Here is a 14,501-nt window from a genome sequence, read left to right on the forward strand (position 1 = left end):
CTTGTAACTATAAATTTTGTCATTTCCCAGCAACATGAGGACAAACCTGACTAATAACCACATCATGTTTTTCAAACTGTTCTGCTGATGTACAGAGACACAGACAAAAGAAATGCTATTGGAAAACTGGCAAGACGACACGCCCACAGACGATGGCGTGTAGCAGGTGGCAATGCCAAGTGATTTCACCGCCTCCGGTGTGCCTTCAACATAAGGCCATGTGTCTACCCAACACCTGTATATTATATTAAAAAAAAGGCTTTCCGTACAAGGAATATTTCTTCTGTCATAAAATCTCTCATTGCATGGCATCAACTACCAAGAATTTCCGCTTAGCAGTTAGCACCTGCTTCTCATACAGCGCTAAGTGCTCACCTTGAGTGCTAGCAAAGTTTCTATAAAAGAGGCCTCCGGTAGACAAGCGGCCTCATTTTGTGTGTTCAGTACGCATGAGGCTTATAATAGCACATTTTACTACAGTTTCAAGCTGTGTTGCCAACTCTTCTGAGAGGAAACTGGTTATTCATTTGCACAAAAGTTGCTCGAACTTGCAAGATGATGTCACCAACTTGTCTGCACACTAATCTGCATGTGATGTCCCGTGGGACAGAAAGCACTAGTGGCAGAGAGAGAAAATGTGAATGACAAAATAGCCTATACATTTATACACCACAATTTTAAACTGACTAAATATGTACAAAAACTATATTCAGTATTACATATATTTCAGAACCCCCCCACCACCAGAGATGGACTAGCTGAACTGCTTCTTTTCCAGGCCCATGACTTCGGTTGCATCTAAAAAAAAGTCCTTTTAAAGACGGTGCATTTTGACATGTCAGAGATAATTGGAGAATTGCTAAGTATGTTTTTAACCTAACTCCAAGACCTGTCCTTTTTTTCTTAATTCTACACTCTCCTGTCCGTCAACAAGTATTGCATTTTTGTCCAGGTGTGGATACCTGCACACTCCCTATAACACGCACAGCTACATCCCTTTATCAACTGCCAAGTTGAATGTTAAGTCCTTTAGTCACAACCTAGTGTTGTCACTCCCCATTCAAGATTATAAATGTTTTACGGAGAGCAATTTTGCCATCTACTTTCTAACTGCTCCACCCCCTACAAATCTATAAACCCTCAAGGCCATGAAATTAATTGCAAAGGGAACAAGAGGCTTGATCGAATTTATGTTCTTACATTAGCCACAGGATTAAGCTCTGCTTGTTTCTGCTCTCCAATCCATTACACACCTGCTCAATAAGCAGTGACTTGGACCAGACTGCTGGCAAAGGGGCCTGCTGCTATGCATATCTGATACTTCAAAATGTCTGCTACGATTGGCAGTCCATTTCATCAGATTAATTACCACACAGGGTATCAATCACCTTAGCAGGCCTTCTTTTTAGGCATGTTTGTAATCAAAAAATGTCGCGGTAATGCAACATCAGCCTCATCCAACAGAAGTTAGCTTTATGGCAGTGCACCATACTGGTAAACAGTAAAATGCCATTTCTGTAAATACTATGAATATAATGGATTACATTTATATAGCACTTTATCGAGATACTCAAAGCGCACACTGAATTGGGGAAACTCATCTCAACCACCACCAATGTGTAGCACCCACCTGGGTGATGCAGGGCAGCCATTTTGCACCAGAACACTCACTACACATCAGCTTGTAGTGGTGGTGGTGGTGGGATCATTTAGCCAATTACACGGGGAGATGATTAGGCAGCCAGATGGCGAGGTTGGGAATTCTGCCAGGACACCTGGGAACCCCCTACTCTTTGCGATAAGAGCCATGGGATCTTTAACGACCACAGTGAGTCAGGACCTCGGTTTAACATCTCATCCTAGGGACGGCATCTCCTGCAGCACTGTGTCCCCCGTCACTGCACTGGGGCATTGGGAATTAAAAAAAAATTTTTTTTTTATTAGGACCAGAGGAAAGACTGCCTCCTACTAGCCCACCAACACCACTTCCAGCAGCAACTCCCTTTTCCCGGGAGGTCTCCCATCCAAGTACTAGCCAAGCTCATACCTGCTTAGTCTCAGTCACTCGGCAGTGCCAGGATACATGTTGGTATGGCTGCTAGCACATACATAGTGTGTGTCCACACTAACACAAATAAATTCGAAAACGCCAACTTTTTTCTCCGTTTTGCTCTTCCATCAGCACTAAGCCAGCATTTCTGACCATCGAAAATGGAGCTTTTCAAAAGCGCTGTCCAAAGTATTTGCAAATTTGAAACTGCTTGTCTTGCATTGTAGTGTGGATGCCAAAAGCAGAGCTTTTCGAAAACACCGACGTATGATCGTCATGTAATCTCAAGTAAAGCTGCTGCCTCAAGTTGAGCTTATGCGTTTTTCTATTGTTTCTGCATTTCGATTTGGATGACAAACTTTTGGAAAAAGATCAGAAAATGCTAGTGAGGACAGAAAACTTTGTTTTCGCTATGAAAATGGCATTTTCAAGTTTAACCGGTTTAGTGTGGCTGTACCAATGTAGAACATGTAATGACTTGACTGATGGTTACTTGCACACTGACTGCATCAAGAGACGTGACGGGAAAGGTTATGGCAAGTTATAGAGGGATAATTAAATATATTTAACAACTTCTAAGGCTTTGATTTTGGACAATTTAAGACTGCTGTTTTGTTTCACTACCTGGATAAATGTGAATGAAATGTATAGTTCCCTATAAATGATATCTAAAGGATTTATTCATTGTTGATAACAACAGCAATGATACAGATAATGGAATCTATTTCAGTAGACTTGATACTTACCCTCCCACAATCACCTGGACCTGGTGCTGGACCTCCGTACGGACACTTGCTGTGATTGTATTGGCCAGCTGGTCAGTGGAGTTCTGGAAGCTGTCTATCATTTGCTGCAGTTGGCCAACCACCGGGTCTCTCAACTCCTGCTCTCTCTGCTTCCTGTTCTTACCATGGGCTTCAAGCTGTTGGATGTCTAACAGCATGGGGGGGGGGGCGACGACAGAATGTTACATTGTTGTCCATGCAAATGCATAAAGGCTTACAAATGACACCCTCAGCTGTATCAGTGAAACTGAATCATGAGTTGGAATATACAGGAAGCTAATTTTTTTCCATTCAGTTGAAAACAACTCGTGACAGGCGTCCGGGTGGCGTGGCGGTCTATTTTGTTTCCTACCAACATGGGGCTCACCGGTTTGAATCCCCGTATTACCACCGGCTTGGTCGGGCATCCCTACAGACACAACTGGCCGTGTCTGCAAGTGGGAAGCCGGATGTGGGTATGTGTCCTGGTCGCTGCACTAGCGCCTCCTCTGGTCGGTCGGTGCGCCTGTTCGGGGGAGGGAGGAGGGGGAACTGGGGAGAATAGTGTGATCCTCCCATGCGCTACGTCCCCCTGGCAAAAGTCCTCACTGTCAGGTGAAAAGAAGCGGCTGGCAACTCCACATGTATCGGAGGAGACATGTGGTAGTCTGCAGCCCCCTCAGATCGGCAGAGGGGGCGGAGCAGAGACCGGGACGGCTCAGAAGAGTGGGATAATTGGCCAAGTACAATTGGGGAGAAAAAGGCGGGGAATCCACAAAAAAAAAAAAAAAACAACTCGTGACATCAAAGGTATACAATATAAGATTAAAAACAATGTAAGAAAAAAAAGTATTTTGACTTTTGAGGGGGTAGATTGCAGCAATACTGACTACTGTGACTGTACATTAGCAAGCGAGTGGCAATACAGTTAGAAAGCTCTTGGTCACATAAGTCATGTGTACAGCTGTCAGTGTGACTAGTGCTACACAGCAGTTACCATGGGGATACCCTCCAGCACTGTGTAGGAGCAGTCGCTTGCTGTTCTCCCATTGTCCTACTGTCTGTTCCTAATATGCGCACCGAAATGGGAAAGAAGGCTTTCAGCTATTTTGCCCCCTTTTCTTGGGACTGTCTCCAAAGGGAGCTGAAGCTGGTCAACCTTGTGCCCTACATGACTTCACACTGATCTTGAAAAAGAGACAGACTCTGTCCTGCCTTTGTTTTGAACAACGGAACTGCATATATTGATACCCTGTTTTTTTATTTGTTGTTGCTGACTGTTTTTGCTCTTTGTTGTAACTTTGCATTTGTCTGTTGTTGCCTACCTTGCCCGGGCAAGGGCACTTTCGTAAAAGACATTTTTAACCTCAATGAGTTTCTTCCCTGGTTTAATAAAGGTAAAATAAAAATTTAAAAAAGTTAGCAGGTAGTGAAATGTGGGCATCAGTAAAGCCGACAAGTTGATCTAAGTTTCCTTTCTTTGTCAGTCAGTACATTTACATGATGTTAGAAAAGTCGATTCATTGCGTTAGTCCGACTAAAACTGGACTTTTCAAATACATGTAAACGTGTTAGTTCGACTGAAATCGTACCAAATCGAATTTCTCGAAGTCAGACTAACAAACCTAGATAATGCGGTTGGGGATCGATTTACTCTGGCGTGTATACGCTTCAATCGGCCCCAAACTGGCCTAGGCGTTCTGCGCATCAGCTGTAGTTCCCGCGGCTGTCTTTCACCCGGAAGTCGAACAGCGCAGTATCAACAGTACCAACATGGCGAGTGCTAGAGCGAGAACCACGCATTTCTGGACAGACGGGGAGACAAACGTTATGTTGTGTCAGCTAAAGGAGTTGAATATCCTAAAGTACATGGATGGAAGGAGAATGCGGAATGGTGAACTATGTAAGAAAGGGGCAGAAAAGTTGGACAAAGCGGGATTTAAAAGAACCCCCAAGCAAATCCGTGTTCGGTGGAAGCATATCGCCACCGACCATACCGGGGTTGGACATTGGTCAACAACTAGATTCTCCCCCGGTTCTTGTACACTGGGACAATGACAGTAGCCCAATTACATGGCCTACTTGAGCTATAACCATAGCTCGACTTAACTGTGCATGTAAACGCACTGAGTGGCTATTTGTGAGGCACACCATAGCTTTTTCAGTCTGACCATCGGACTCTCTGCAGCCATTCTTGCAACTTGCGTTTTTCCTCTGTGAACTGGGTTAACCTGAATGCTTATGAAAGGGGTGTTGGGGTGTGAAGTGAACATGCAAAAATGCAGAGGAGCCAATTTCAAATTCATAATTAAAAAATAAAAAGACATGCATGTTAGGGTTAATACTCCTGTCTACCCCTGAGCAAGGCAATGGAAAGAAGAACTGAAGTTGGTCCCTGGGCGCTGCAGCTGCCCACTGCTCCTATACAATAGGATGGGTTAGATGCAGAGAACACATTTCTTTGTAACTGAACAACTGTACAATGACAACATAAAGTGGCTGGCTTTCTTTCTTTATGTCTGACTGTTGCAAAACAGAGAGTCAAACATAACCACAACAAACCCAATGGGAGAGAGAAATGAACAGAGGTTCACTTACATACCTACACCCACAGGGTAAAATATAGCCTAGATTGAGGATTAAATAATACAAAAACACACAAGTAAACACAACAAAAAAGTTGAACAGACTTAACATACAGAACACAGACAGCTTTCAAGTTTGTGGCTGGGCGTCCAGGTAGCATAGCGGTCTATTCCGTTGCCTACCAACACGGGGATCGCCGGTTCGAATCCCTGTGTTACCTCTAGCTTGGTCGGGCATTCCTACAGATACAATTGGCCATGTCTGTGGGTGGGAAGCCGGATGTGTGTATGTGTCCTGGTCGCTGCACTAGTGCCTCCTCTGGTCGGTCGGGGCACCTGTTCGGGGGTGGGGGGGAGGGGGACTCCTCACCATCAGGTGAAAAGAAGCGACTGGCGACTCCACATGTATCGGAGGAGGCATGTGGTAGTCTGCAGCCCTCCCCGGATTGGCAGAGGGGGGTGGAGCAGCGACCGGGACGGCTCAGAGGAATGGGGTAACTGGCCAAGTACAATTGGGCAGGAGAAAAAAAAAAGGGGGGGGGGGTTTAAAAAAGAAGCTTTCGGCTAAGTGGAAGCGTGTGCAAAGTAAAAAAAAAAAAAAAAAAAATCTACGTAAAATCCCTCAACCTTGGAACTCACCATAAATTTTGCCGATATTGGTTCATGCAGTGAAACCGTGTGCAGTCTCCAGGCACTCAAGAGAAAATGAATGCGTCTAACCCTTGTGTGCATGTGTAGTCTGTCCTTCTGGCAGGTCTCCATGGTGATGGCGGTCACCACCTGGATGCTGTCTGGCATCCTCCTCATCACATTCTTTATATAGCTTATAAATCCATTATAATTTTGCTATCCTGTTTCAAATGGTAAATGGACTGCATTTATACAGTGTTTTTCAAGTCAACCGACCATTCAAAGCACTTTACAATGTATGGCTCACATTCACACACACATTCATACACTGATGGCAAAGGCTGCCATGCAAGGTGCCAACCTGCTCATTAGGAGCAGTGAGGGGGTTCAGGGTCTTGCTCAAAGACACTCCAACATGCTCTCTGGAGGAGCCGAGGATCGAACCAGGAACCTTCCGATTACTTGACGACCCGCTCTACCTCCTAATCCATGCCGCCCCTATATGATGTCAATGTTGTATCCTTCTCTCTCCGAGGTGTGACTAATGTCCTTTCTTGTCTCTTCTCACGTGTATGTGAATGGTGTGATGTGAGTCTCCCCTGTGTGCATGTGTAGTCTGCCCTCCTGCCAGGTCTACATGGTGATGGTGGTCGTGTGGCTCAAGTCTGAGGCTGTTCTGGGGGCATCTGGACACTGCTTGGCATCCTCCTCATCATATTCTTCATATATCTTATAACTCCATTATAATTCTGTTATCCTGTTTCAATGTTGTATTCCGTAAATTGTGTTTTATTCTGTAAACAACGTCCATTGCACATCTGTCCATCTTAGGAGAGAGATCCCTCCTCTGTTGCTCTCCCTGAGATTTCTTCCTTTTTTTTCTGTTAAAGTTTTTTTTTTTTTAGGGAGTTGTTCCTTATCCGATGCAAGGGTCTAAAGGGATGGTGTATTGATGTAAAGCCCCATGAGGCAAGTTTGTAATGTGTGATATTGGGTTATACAAATAAAATTTACTTGACTACCCTGGAGTGAACATGAAGACATCCTTGTCAAAGTAGAAAAAAAAAAAAAAAAAACAACATCTAGTTGGCAGCTGCCACCATCTCGTCGGAACAAATACGCTGCTTTTCAGCGCAATGATGCCCAGACTCAATCTGAAAAGCTATTATTACAAAGGCTAGGATTTCAGAAATAGGTAAACCCAACTCTCAGAAAAACAGACCCTGAACTACCCCCTCTCGATACAACAAATCACTGAAAGTAAGCAAATGAAATCATGAAGCATCCCGATGAGAAGACTGACCATTGTGAACCCAGTGTTCAAAGTCCTTTTCCAAAAGTTTTCATGGAGCTTTTATCAAGTGAAGAACTGTGAAACTGTTCTTCTGTGATCAAGTCCTTCATGTGCCGAGTAATTATTAAAGTAAGATCTCAAGCATTCAAATAGACAGGGACCACGACTGCATGGGATGTGTTTGGTGCCGTTTTCAGGCTCATTTAACCATTCGGTGACCATTCACACCCTGTGGATTGGGGGCACTCCTGTTCTGGAGGTTTCCGCTCCCATCAGCATAGAAATGCTTCGCCCCGGGCACAATGTCAGGATTCAAAACAGCTTTGTACTGATTTGCATGTACTTTAGATTCTGGGGAGCAGGGTACTCATAAACGGTCAGACACCTGCCAAAACACTGCGAGGCCCCCCATTTACTCAGGTGATGTATTTAACTAATGCTGATGCTTTATCAAACCTGCTGCTTGTAACAGGTTGATGTTTAATATTTTAGAGGTTTATATAGTCCTCACATTTTCAAACACCCCAGTTCTGCATGGTCTTGTGAAATGCCATGTAAGATATAATGATCGATTATTTTATCTGTGCTTTCATCTTTAGTTGTGTTTTGTTTGTTGTTAACACCATGCTAGTCTGATGGACGTCAAATTAGTTAAAGCGTATCTTACATTCTTGTGTGCCCTGTTTGAAGCTGTCGTTGATCTGTTGGAACATAGACTGGCAGCCTCTCTCGAACACAGGCAGCACGAGGCTCTGGAATGCGTCCTTATAAGCTGCCTGGATGGGACCCTGCAATGCTTCGGCCGCGGCTCGCCCAATGGCGTCTGTCGTATTCTGGAAAGGAAGAAGCGGGTACAGGCGAGAGGGTGAAGTTATTTGATATGTTGGTGTTTTTCTCAGACATCGACGAGTTTTTAGTTTAGAATCATAGGAGGAAACAAAGGGCTTACTTTGAATAGGAGTAGAAAATGGGTCAGAAATATAGGGGGAAGAAAGACATGGATGGGTGTGGGGGGGGGGTCATCTCACCTTAGACTTAACAACCTTGCTAACATTGTCCTTCAGAGTGACTTCCACGGCTGTTAGCTTAGCAGCAACTGTGTTGCTCAACTGGCTTGTCACCGGATCTAGACTCTTGGAGATGGCTATGGAAGAGAAGGGTGTGAATGAATCAGTAAAAATCACAGAAACTAGGATATCTCCAACAGCAACATGTGAAGGTGCTCTGACAAAGAATTAATTCTATATAACCATCAAACCAGAGGGTTGAAGAGACCAAACAAACATAAGCATATCAATATGTCTGCTACTGACATGTACTCAAGAAATCTAAAATGGCTGGCGACAAACAGACAACATATTAAAAGCTCAGGAGAGACAATATAGCTTACACAAGATCAAGAATGGAAAAAAAAACTATGCAAACAACTGACGATATTGGCCAAAAATGGAGAGCAAGTTGGATGAAATGTTTTAAATCCGTCTATAAAAAGTTATGTATTGAAGGTTTCATTATATGTTAGTCATCCTGGGAATTGGGGGATATCAAGTGTTTTGACACATATCTATTGATGTATAGCCCATTAGATGTGTTGTCCATTTCTCTTCCTGGCTGCATAACAAAATTAATAGGGACAACAGATCCACACTCACTAAACTACATTAGGGATAAAGATAAAATTTTGGGGTAATTTTTAGAAAAATGGGCAATACTATGTTGATGAACCAGACAAAGTGTAAACAACAACAGTGTGAATCAGCAATTCTGTTGACGAAATTGGCCATCCACATAATCATCATCATCAGGTCACGTATGTTCAGATGGCTCTGACCCTCTCATGCCACCCATCTCTATCCTGCACAGCAGCTGGAAGATCCTCAGATGGACATCCTGTGTCGTCGACAAGTTGATTGATGTAATTTCTTGCAGGCCTTCCCACACGTCTTTCCACGTTTGGGTGACCAAAGCAGAGTATCGCTTCCAAGTTCTTCCTTGTTCCTCCAGCAACTCGAACCCTTTGTTCTCGGATAGTGTTTGAGATGGCGGGTATATTGCCATAGAGGTAGTTCTCTGTAGGGTACTTCTTCCAGGATACATTTCTTCTTTTTGATGTGATATGGCCATCCACATCACCTTGAAATACCCCCCCACCCCAAATTCCTTCCTGAAGCGTCTGAAGAAGGCGAGTCTCCCCCCACCCATCCTCATCACATTCTACAGAGGCACCATAGAGAGCATTCTGACCAGCTGTATAACTGTCTGGCATGGGAACGGCAAGGCCTCCGACCGCAAATCCCTACAGCGGATAGTGAAGACAGCTGGAAAGATCATAGGAACTGCTCTCCCACCCATCCAGGCCATCTTTGACGCACGGTGCACCCGGAAGGCTCTTAGCATTGTAAAGGACCCCACCCACCCTTCCCACATCCACTTCCCCCTCCTACCCTCTGGCAGGAGGTACCGGAGCCTCCACCAGACTATGCAACAGTTTCATTCCTCAGGCTGTGAGGCTCCTCAACAGCCTGAACACTTAGACCTTCCATAAAAGGACGTTTTGACCATCTTACTCACTGTCTGTGTCAGGTGTGCTTGTGATGTTTAGGTCTGTCAAGTAATTTTTGTTTTTAATGCACTTTTTGTTTTTAATATTTATTGTGTGTTATTTGTTTTTATGTGGCACTGAGGTCCTCGTGAAAAGTAATTTCATTCCCTTGTATGTATGAGACATGCATATGGAGGCAATGACAAATAAAAGCCGTCTAAGTCTAAATATGTCTAAAAGTGGGGGAGAAAAGAGCAGACGGACTGATGGAGATTTATCTTTCCTATACACTGATGACAGACAGCTGGAACTATTTCAATAGGCTCTGCTGTCCATAAAGGAACAACTGAGAAGACTGAAGGCAGTGAAACTAGCTTAGAAAAAAATTCAAAGGGAATTTGGAAATCCAGCTATCGCCAAAGTTGCTTTCATGCCTACCACACATCGTTTGGTCCAGACTGAAAATTTTCCTTACTTGGGATGTTTTTTGACAAGTGTCAGTATTCTGTGTTGACTCCGATACAGATAAAAATTAGTCCAAAGAGTTTGTCAAAGATCAGTGGTATCATTTCAGGGTGTGAAAGTGGTTCTACTAAAGTCTGAAATAAATCAGAAAATTGTGCGATGCGGTGCACTGTGGGTTAACATCGGGACATTTTTGGGTTTTTATTTTTTTATTTTTTAGGGAGTTGTTCCTTATCTGATGTGAGGGTCTAAGGACAGGATGTTGTGTTGCTATAAAGCCCCTTGAGGCGAATTTGTAATCTGTGATATTGGGCTATACAAATAAAATTGACTTGACATTGTGTTTGCTTTGGAGACTCAAAAACCCAAGCAACAGAATAGCAAGGCAATATGGAGCACTGCTTGCACTTAAAAAAACACTTTGTCCATTTGAGCTCATGACCTTAAATCCTGTCCTTTATTTTTTTGCCCAATTTGTTCTCCTCCACAGCAGTTTAACAAGCTAAAGAATTAAAACATCCAGCTTCTGAACATGCAATGCATTGCAATGCATTGTCCTAATTTCTTCTTTTTGCTTGGGACTTTAACCGAAAGGCCCATTTGATGCTCGGCAATGTGATGTGAACAAGATCTTATACAATCTAATGTCACTGTGAAGTCTGGTTTATTGTCTATTAGATAGGTATATATGAAAACACCCTTTGAGATGGCCAATAAAAAAAGGAAAGTGGCAAAAAAAAAAAAAATCGTTATTCTGCAATGTTTTGAACAAGGCGGGTTGTTACCGGTGGAGGAGCATACGGAACCTCAAGTAGTCAGAATCCAAGGACAAGAGAGGAAGAAAAGATTGGTGCGTCAACGCAGACCTTAAGAGCCTTCCACGTCACGTATAACGTTTAGGACTGAAACTGAAAGCACTCTGTTCTCTTTCATTTCCAGTTGGAGATTATCTGGAACAGAATAGCCGGTAAACTGAATTTCAACACAAGCCAAATTGTCTTTCAAGAGAAGTGGTGCAGCTTTACAATGGGGCGGGGTGCCTGAGATTTCAAAGGGAGGTGGATCCTTTTTCAGCGGGAGATAAATATTCTTTTAATAGCAGTTTGGCAAATTCTCAATGAGATATGGGCTGTCATTTAACAGCATGTAACTTGAGTTTCAATAGATTAAAGAAGAAAAAATATTCATCTGTGAGTAATTTGGTATATGCCGCAGACTAAGCGCTGCCAAATTTACCAAAACCTTATTCATACAACTTTCCTTCACCTGGCTTTCTGAGGGGGAAGTGGGTTCTTTACATTGTGAAATGTAATTTTCAGAGAGGTAATCCGACTTGTGGAAGTGGAGTTTTTGCGCTACAGGGCACTAAGATGTAATGCACCTGCTATGCTGCGGAGTCCATCTTATTTGTCCGTCAAAATATATTGTCAATACAAGAGCAACCCAAAAGAAGTATCCCCTGGGCATAACCTCGGATCGCATCCCACTTCCACTACAATCTTACAAACATTTCACACCAAGGATATGAGGATGGTTACTGCTTAACTCCGAAAACTACCATTATGACCTTAGAATGTTGTAGCAAATGTGGCCTTCAACCCTCCATTTATTTCGTTGGGCTTTGCATTTATAACCCCTGTGAATCCGTCCATAAAAATGTATATCAGTGTGCGTCAGTCTGTGCTATGCATGTCTTCATATCTCACGTTATCAGGGTTTCACTTAAGTGTTAAACAGGAACTAACTACAGAGGCACCATTGACAGCATTCTGACCAGCTGTATCACTGTCTGGCATGGGAACTGCAAGGCCTTCGACCGCAAATCCCTACAGTGGACAGTGAAGACAGCTGAAAAGATCATAAGAACTGCTCTCCCATCCACCCCAGGCAATCTTTGACGCACGGTGCACCGTAAGGCTCTCAGCATCGCGAAGGACCCTTCCCACATCCACTTCACCCTCCTACCCTCTGGTAGGAGGTACCGGAGCATCCACACTGACTCCACCAGACTATTCAACAGTTTCATTCCTCAGGCTATGAGGTTCCTCAACAGCCTGAACACTTAGACCTGCATAAAATGACTTTTTGACCACCTTACTCACTGTCTGTGTCAAGTGTGCTTGTGATGTTTAGGTCTGTGAAGTAATTCTTGTTATTAATGCAGATTTTGTTTTAATATTTATAGTGTGTTATTTGTTTTTATGTGGCACTGAGGTCCTTGTGAAACGTAATTTCGTTCCCTTGTATGCATGAGACATGCATATAAGGCAATGACAAATAAAAGCAGTAAAAGTCTTAAGTATAATGAACGGCGTCTGTGTGCGTAAGTCCTTACTCTGTGGGACAGTCTTCTTCATCTCATCTCTTAGCACTTTGTCCATTCTGTTGGTTAATGCCGAGCTGAGGGCATGGCTGAGCTGCTGTCCGAGCTGCTCATGCAGCTGCTGTTGACAGCTCTGACTCTCCACCAGCATGCGTTCCAGTCTACGCTCTGCGGTTCACCAAAGGTCAAGGATCATGAGAATGTGCACTGAAAGGCTCACATTCGAGTGCAAGCTTCTGCATAGCCATGGCAACTCTATTCCCATCAGTATATCTGGGATTCTCAGTAAAATATATAAAATGGCTACAGGTAAACGCCATGAAAGCCATAAACAGATTAGCCACATAATGCTTTTTGTCATGTTTAAGTTGAGCGTTTATGTGGAAGGTTATCAGCGCAAAGTAAAATTACCTGCAAAATTTCAAACTTGAAAGGAATGAAGAACCATTTCATTTTCCATACCAATGCAGATTTATTTTTGACATTGTTCAATGCATTATTGATGGTTGGTTGGACTTGGTCCCAGGGTCACAGAAAAAAATTCTACACAGCATCTGTCTATTTCAGCTACAAAAAAGTCGACTAAGATGTTCAAGGTTACTGCAGCACATCATTAAAAAGATATTTTTTCACTAGAATGTCCAAACAGCCGTTACACTTATCAGAAAAAGAGGACATATGGTGGGGACATATTGATTTACTAGATCTCTTTGGTTGACCTGATGATGGACTCCGATGTGTTGCGAGGGCTTGATAGCATATATACAAATAACATTATCAAATCATGTCTTGTAGATGTGTTAATGATGAATGTTTTGTTTAGGAGGAGTGATTTAAGATGAACCGCAGGGTGTCTGCTCCTGCAGTACTACCACAAGTGTCTCTCTCTGCATGAAATGTTACTATATGGAATTAGTGTTAATAATATGCCAACTAATTCAAGATAATTTGAAAACAGAGGGGGAAAAAAAAGCCCATTTTATAGAAGCTAGCTCCACTGCATAACAACCTTCAGTTAAACTTAGTTAACACATGCTCTGGGCACTGCTTGGGGCGGGGCTTTCTGACAAAGGTAGTGCACACAAGAGATGAAACATTAAAGTTTTACTCTGATGCTGCCTTTGCTGGCTTTTCGCATGGACACACCCTTGTTCGGAATACGTTGAGTGCTACCAGTGTATTCTGTAGTGTTAAAGCACTGTGAGTAAAGGCTGTGGGGCTCAAGCACAGCTTTGGGTTTCTACATTTCTGAATTTTTGTTGCTCTTAAGATGTTATTTTACATTAAGGCTGCCTTGCTTGTTGTTAAAGTGAATTGGGACGTGCCTTGGATTCAAGTTTCACTCACAACATCTGATGCATGGCAGAAAAGCTAGATAAATTTAACTATAGTATTTGGCTTGAAATATTTTAACACATTCAAAAGCATATAAATATTATGAAGGATACGCTCCTGCTCCTGGTTACTGGCCATCACATGCTCTACTTGGCTCATAATGGAGCTCCGCATGGCATCCATCTGTCCACGCAGTTCCGCTATCTCCCTCTGCTGGCCACGCAGCAACATCAGTAACTCCTCCTGAACCTCAGAACTCATCTATAACAAGGATGAGATGGGGGAAGAAAAAAAGTACATTCGTTAAATAAGTGGTCTATTCTAACAGACAACATTACTCTATGGACAACGGCCAGTTCCTCTAAGGAAAACATACGAGAACATAAAGAACGAGGTATATGTTATCAATACTACTTTAGCTCATGAATGCAATGAAAAACAAAACAAAGGTAAGCCCAATAAAAAACAAAAACAAAAAGAAAAACACTAAACTGTATTTATTCTTTTGCCTCC

At 43.0% G+C, this 14,501-nt stretch overlaps 1 protein-coding gene across 3 annotated transcripts in view; it reads right to left on the bottom strand.

The window, feature by feature from the left end:
- edc4 (enhancer of mRNA decapping 4) overlaps positions 1-14,501 on the bottom strand; it is an 89,535-nt gene that overhangs the window by 16,015 nt on the left and 59,019 nt on the right. For all 3 annotated transcript variants that reach the window (XM_056281483.1, XM_056281482.1, XM_056281481.1), the window contains 5 exons: positions 14,102-14,249; positions 12,666-12,821; positions 8,352-8,467; positions 7,991-8,156; positions 2,797-2,983 (listed from right to left, as the gene is read on the bottom strand). In XM_056281483.1, the coding sequence (XP_056137458.1) occupies positions 2,797-2,983; positions 7,991-8,156; positions 8,352-8,467; positions 12,666-12,821; positions 14,102-14,249 (773 nt within the window). The remainder of the gene's footprint in view (positions 1-2,796; positions 2,984-7,990; positions 8,157-8,351; positions 8,468-12,665; positions 12,822-14,101; positions 14,250-14,501) is intronic.

The sequence above is a fragment of the Lampris incognitus genome, chromosome 6 (assembly GCF_029633865.1).
Source record: "Lampris incognitus isolate fLamInc1 chromosome 6, fLamInc1.hap2, whole genome shotgun sequence".
NCBI lineage: Eukaryota > Metazoa > Chordata > Actinopteri > Lampriformes > Lampridae > Lampris > Lampris incognitus.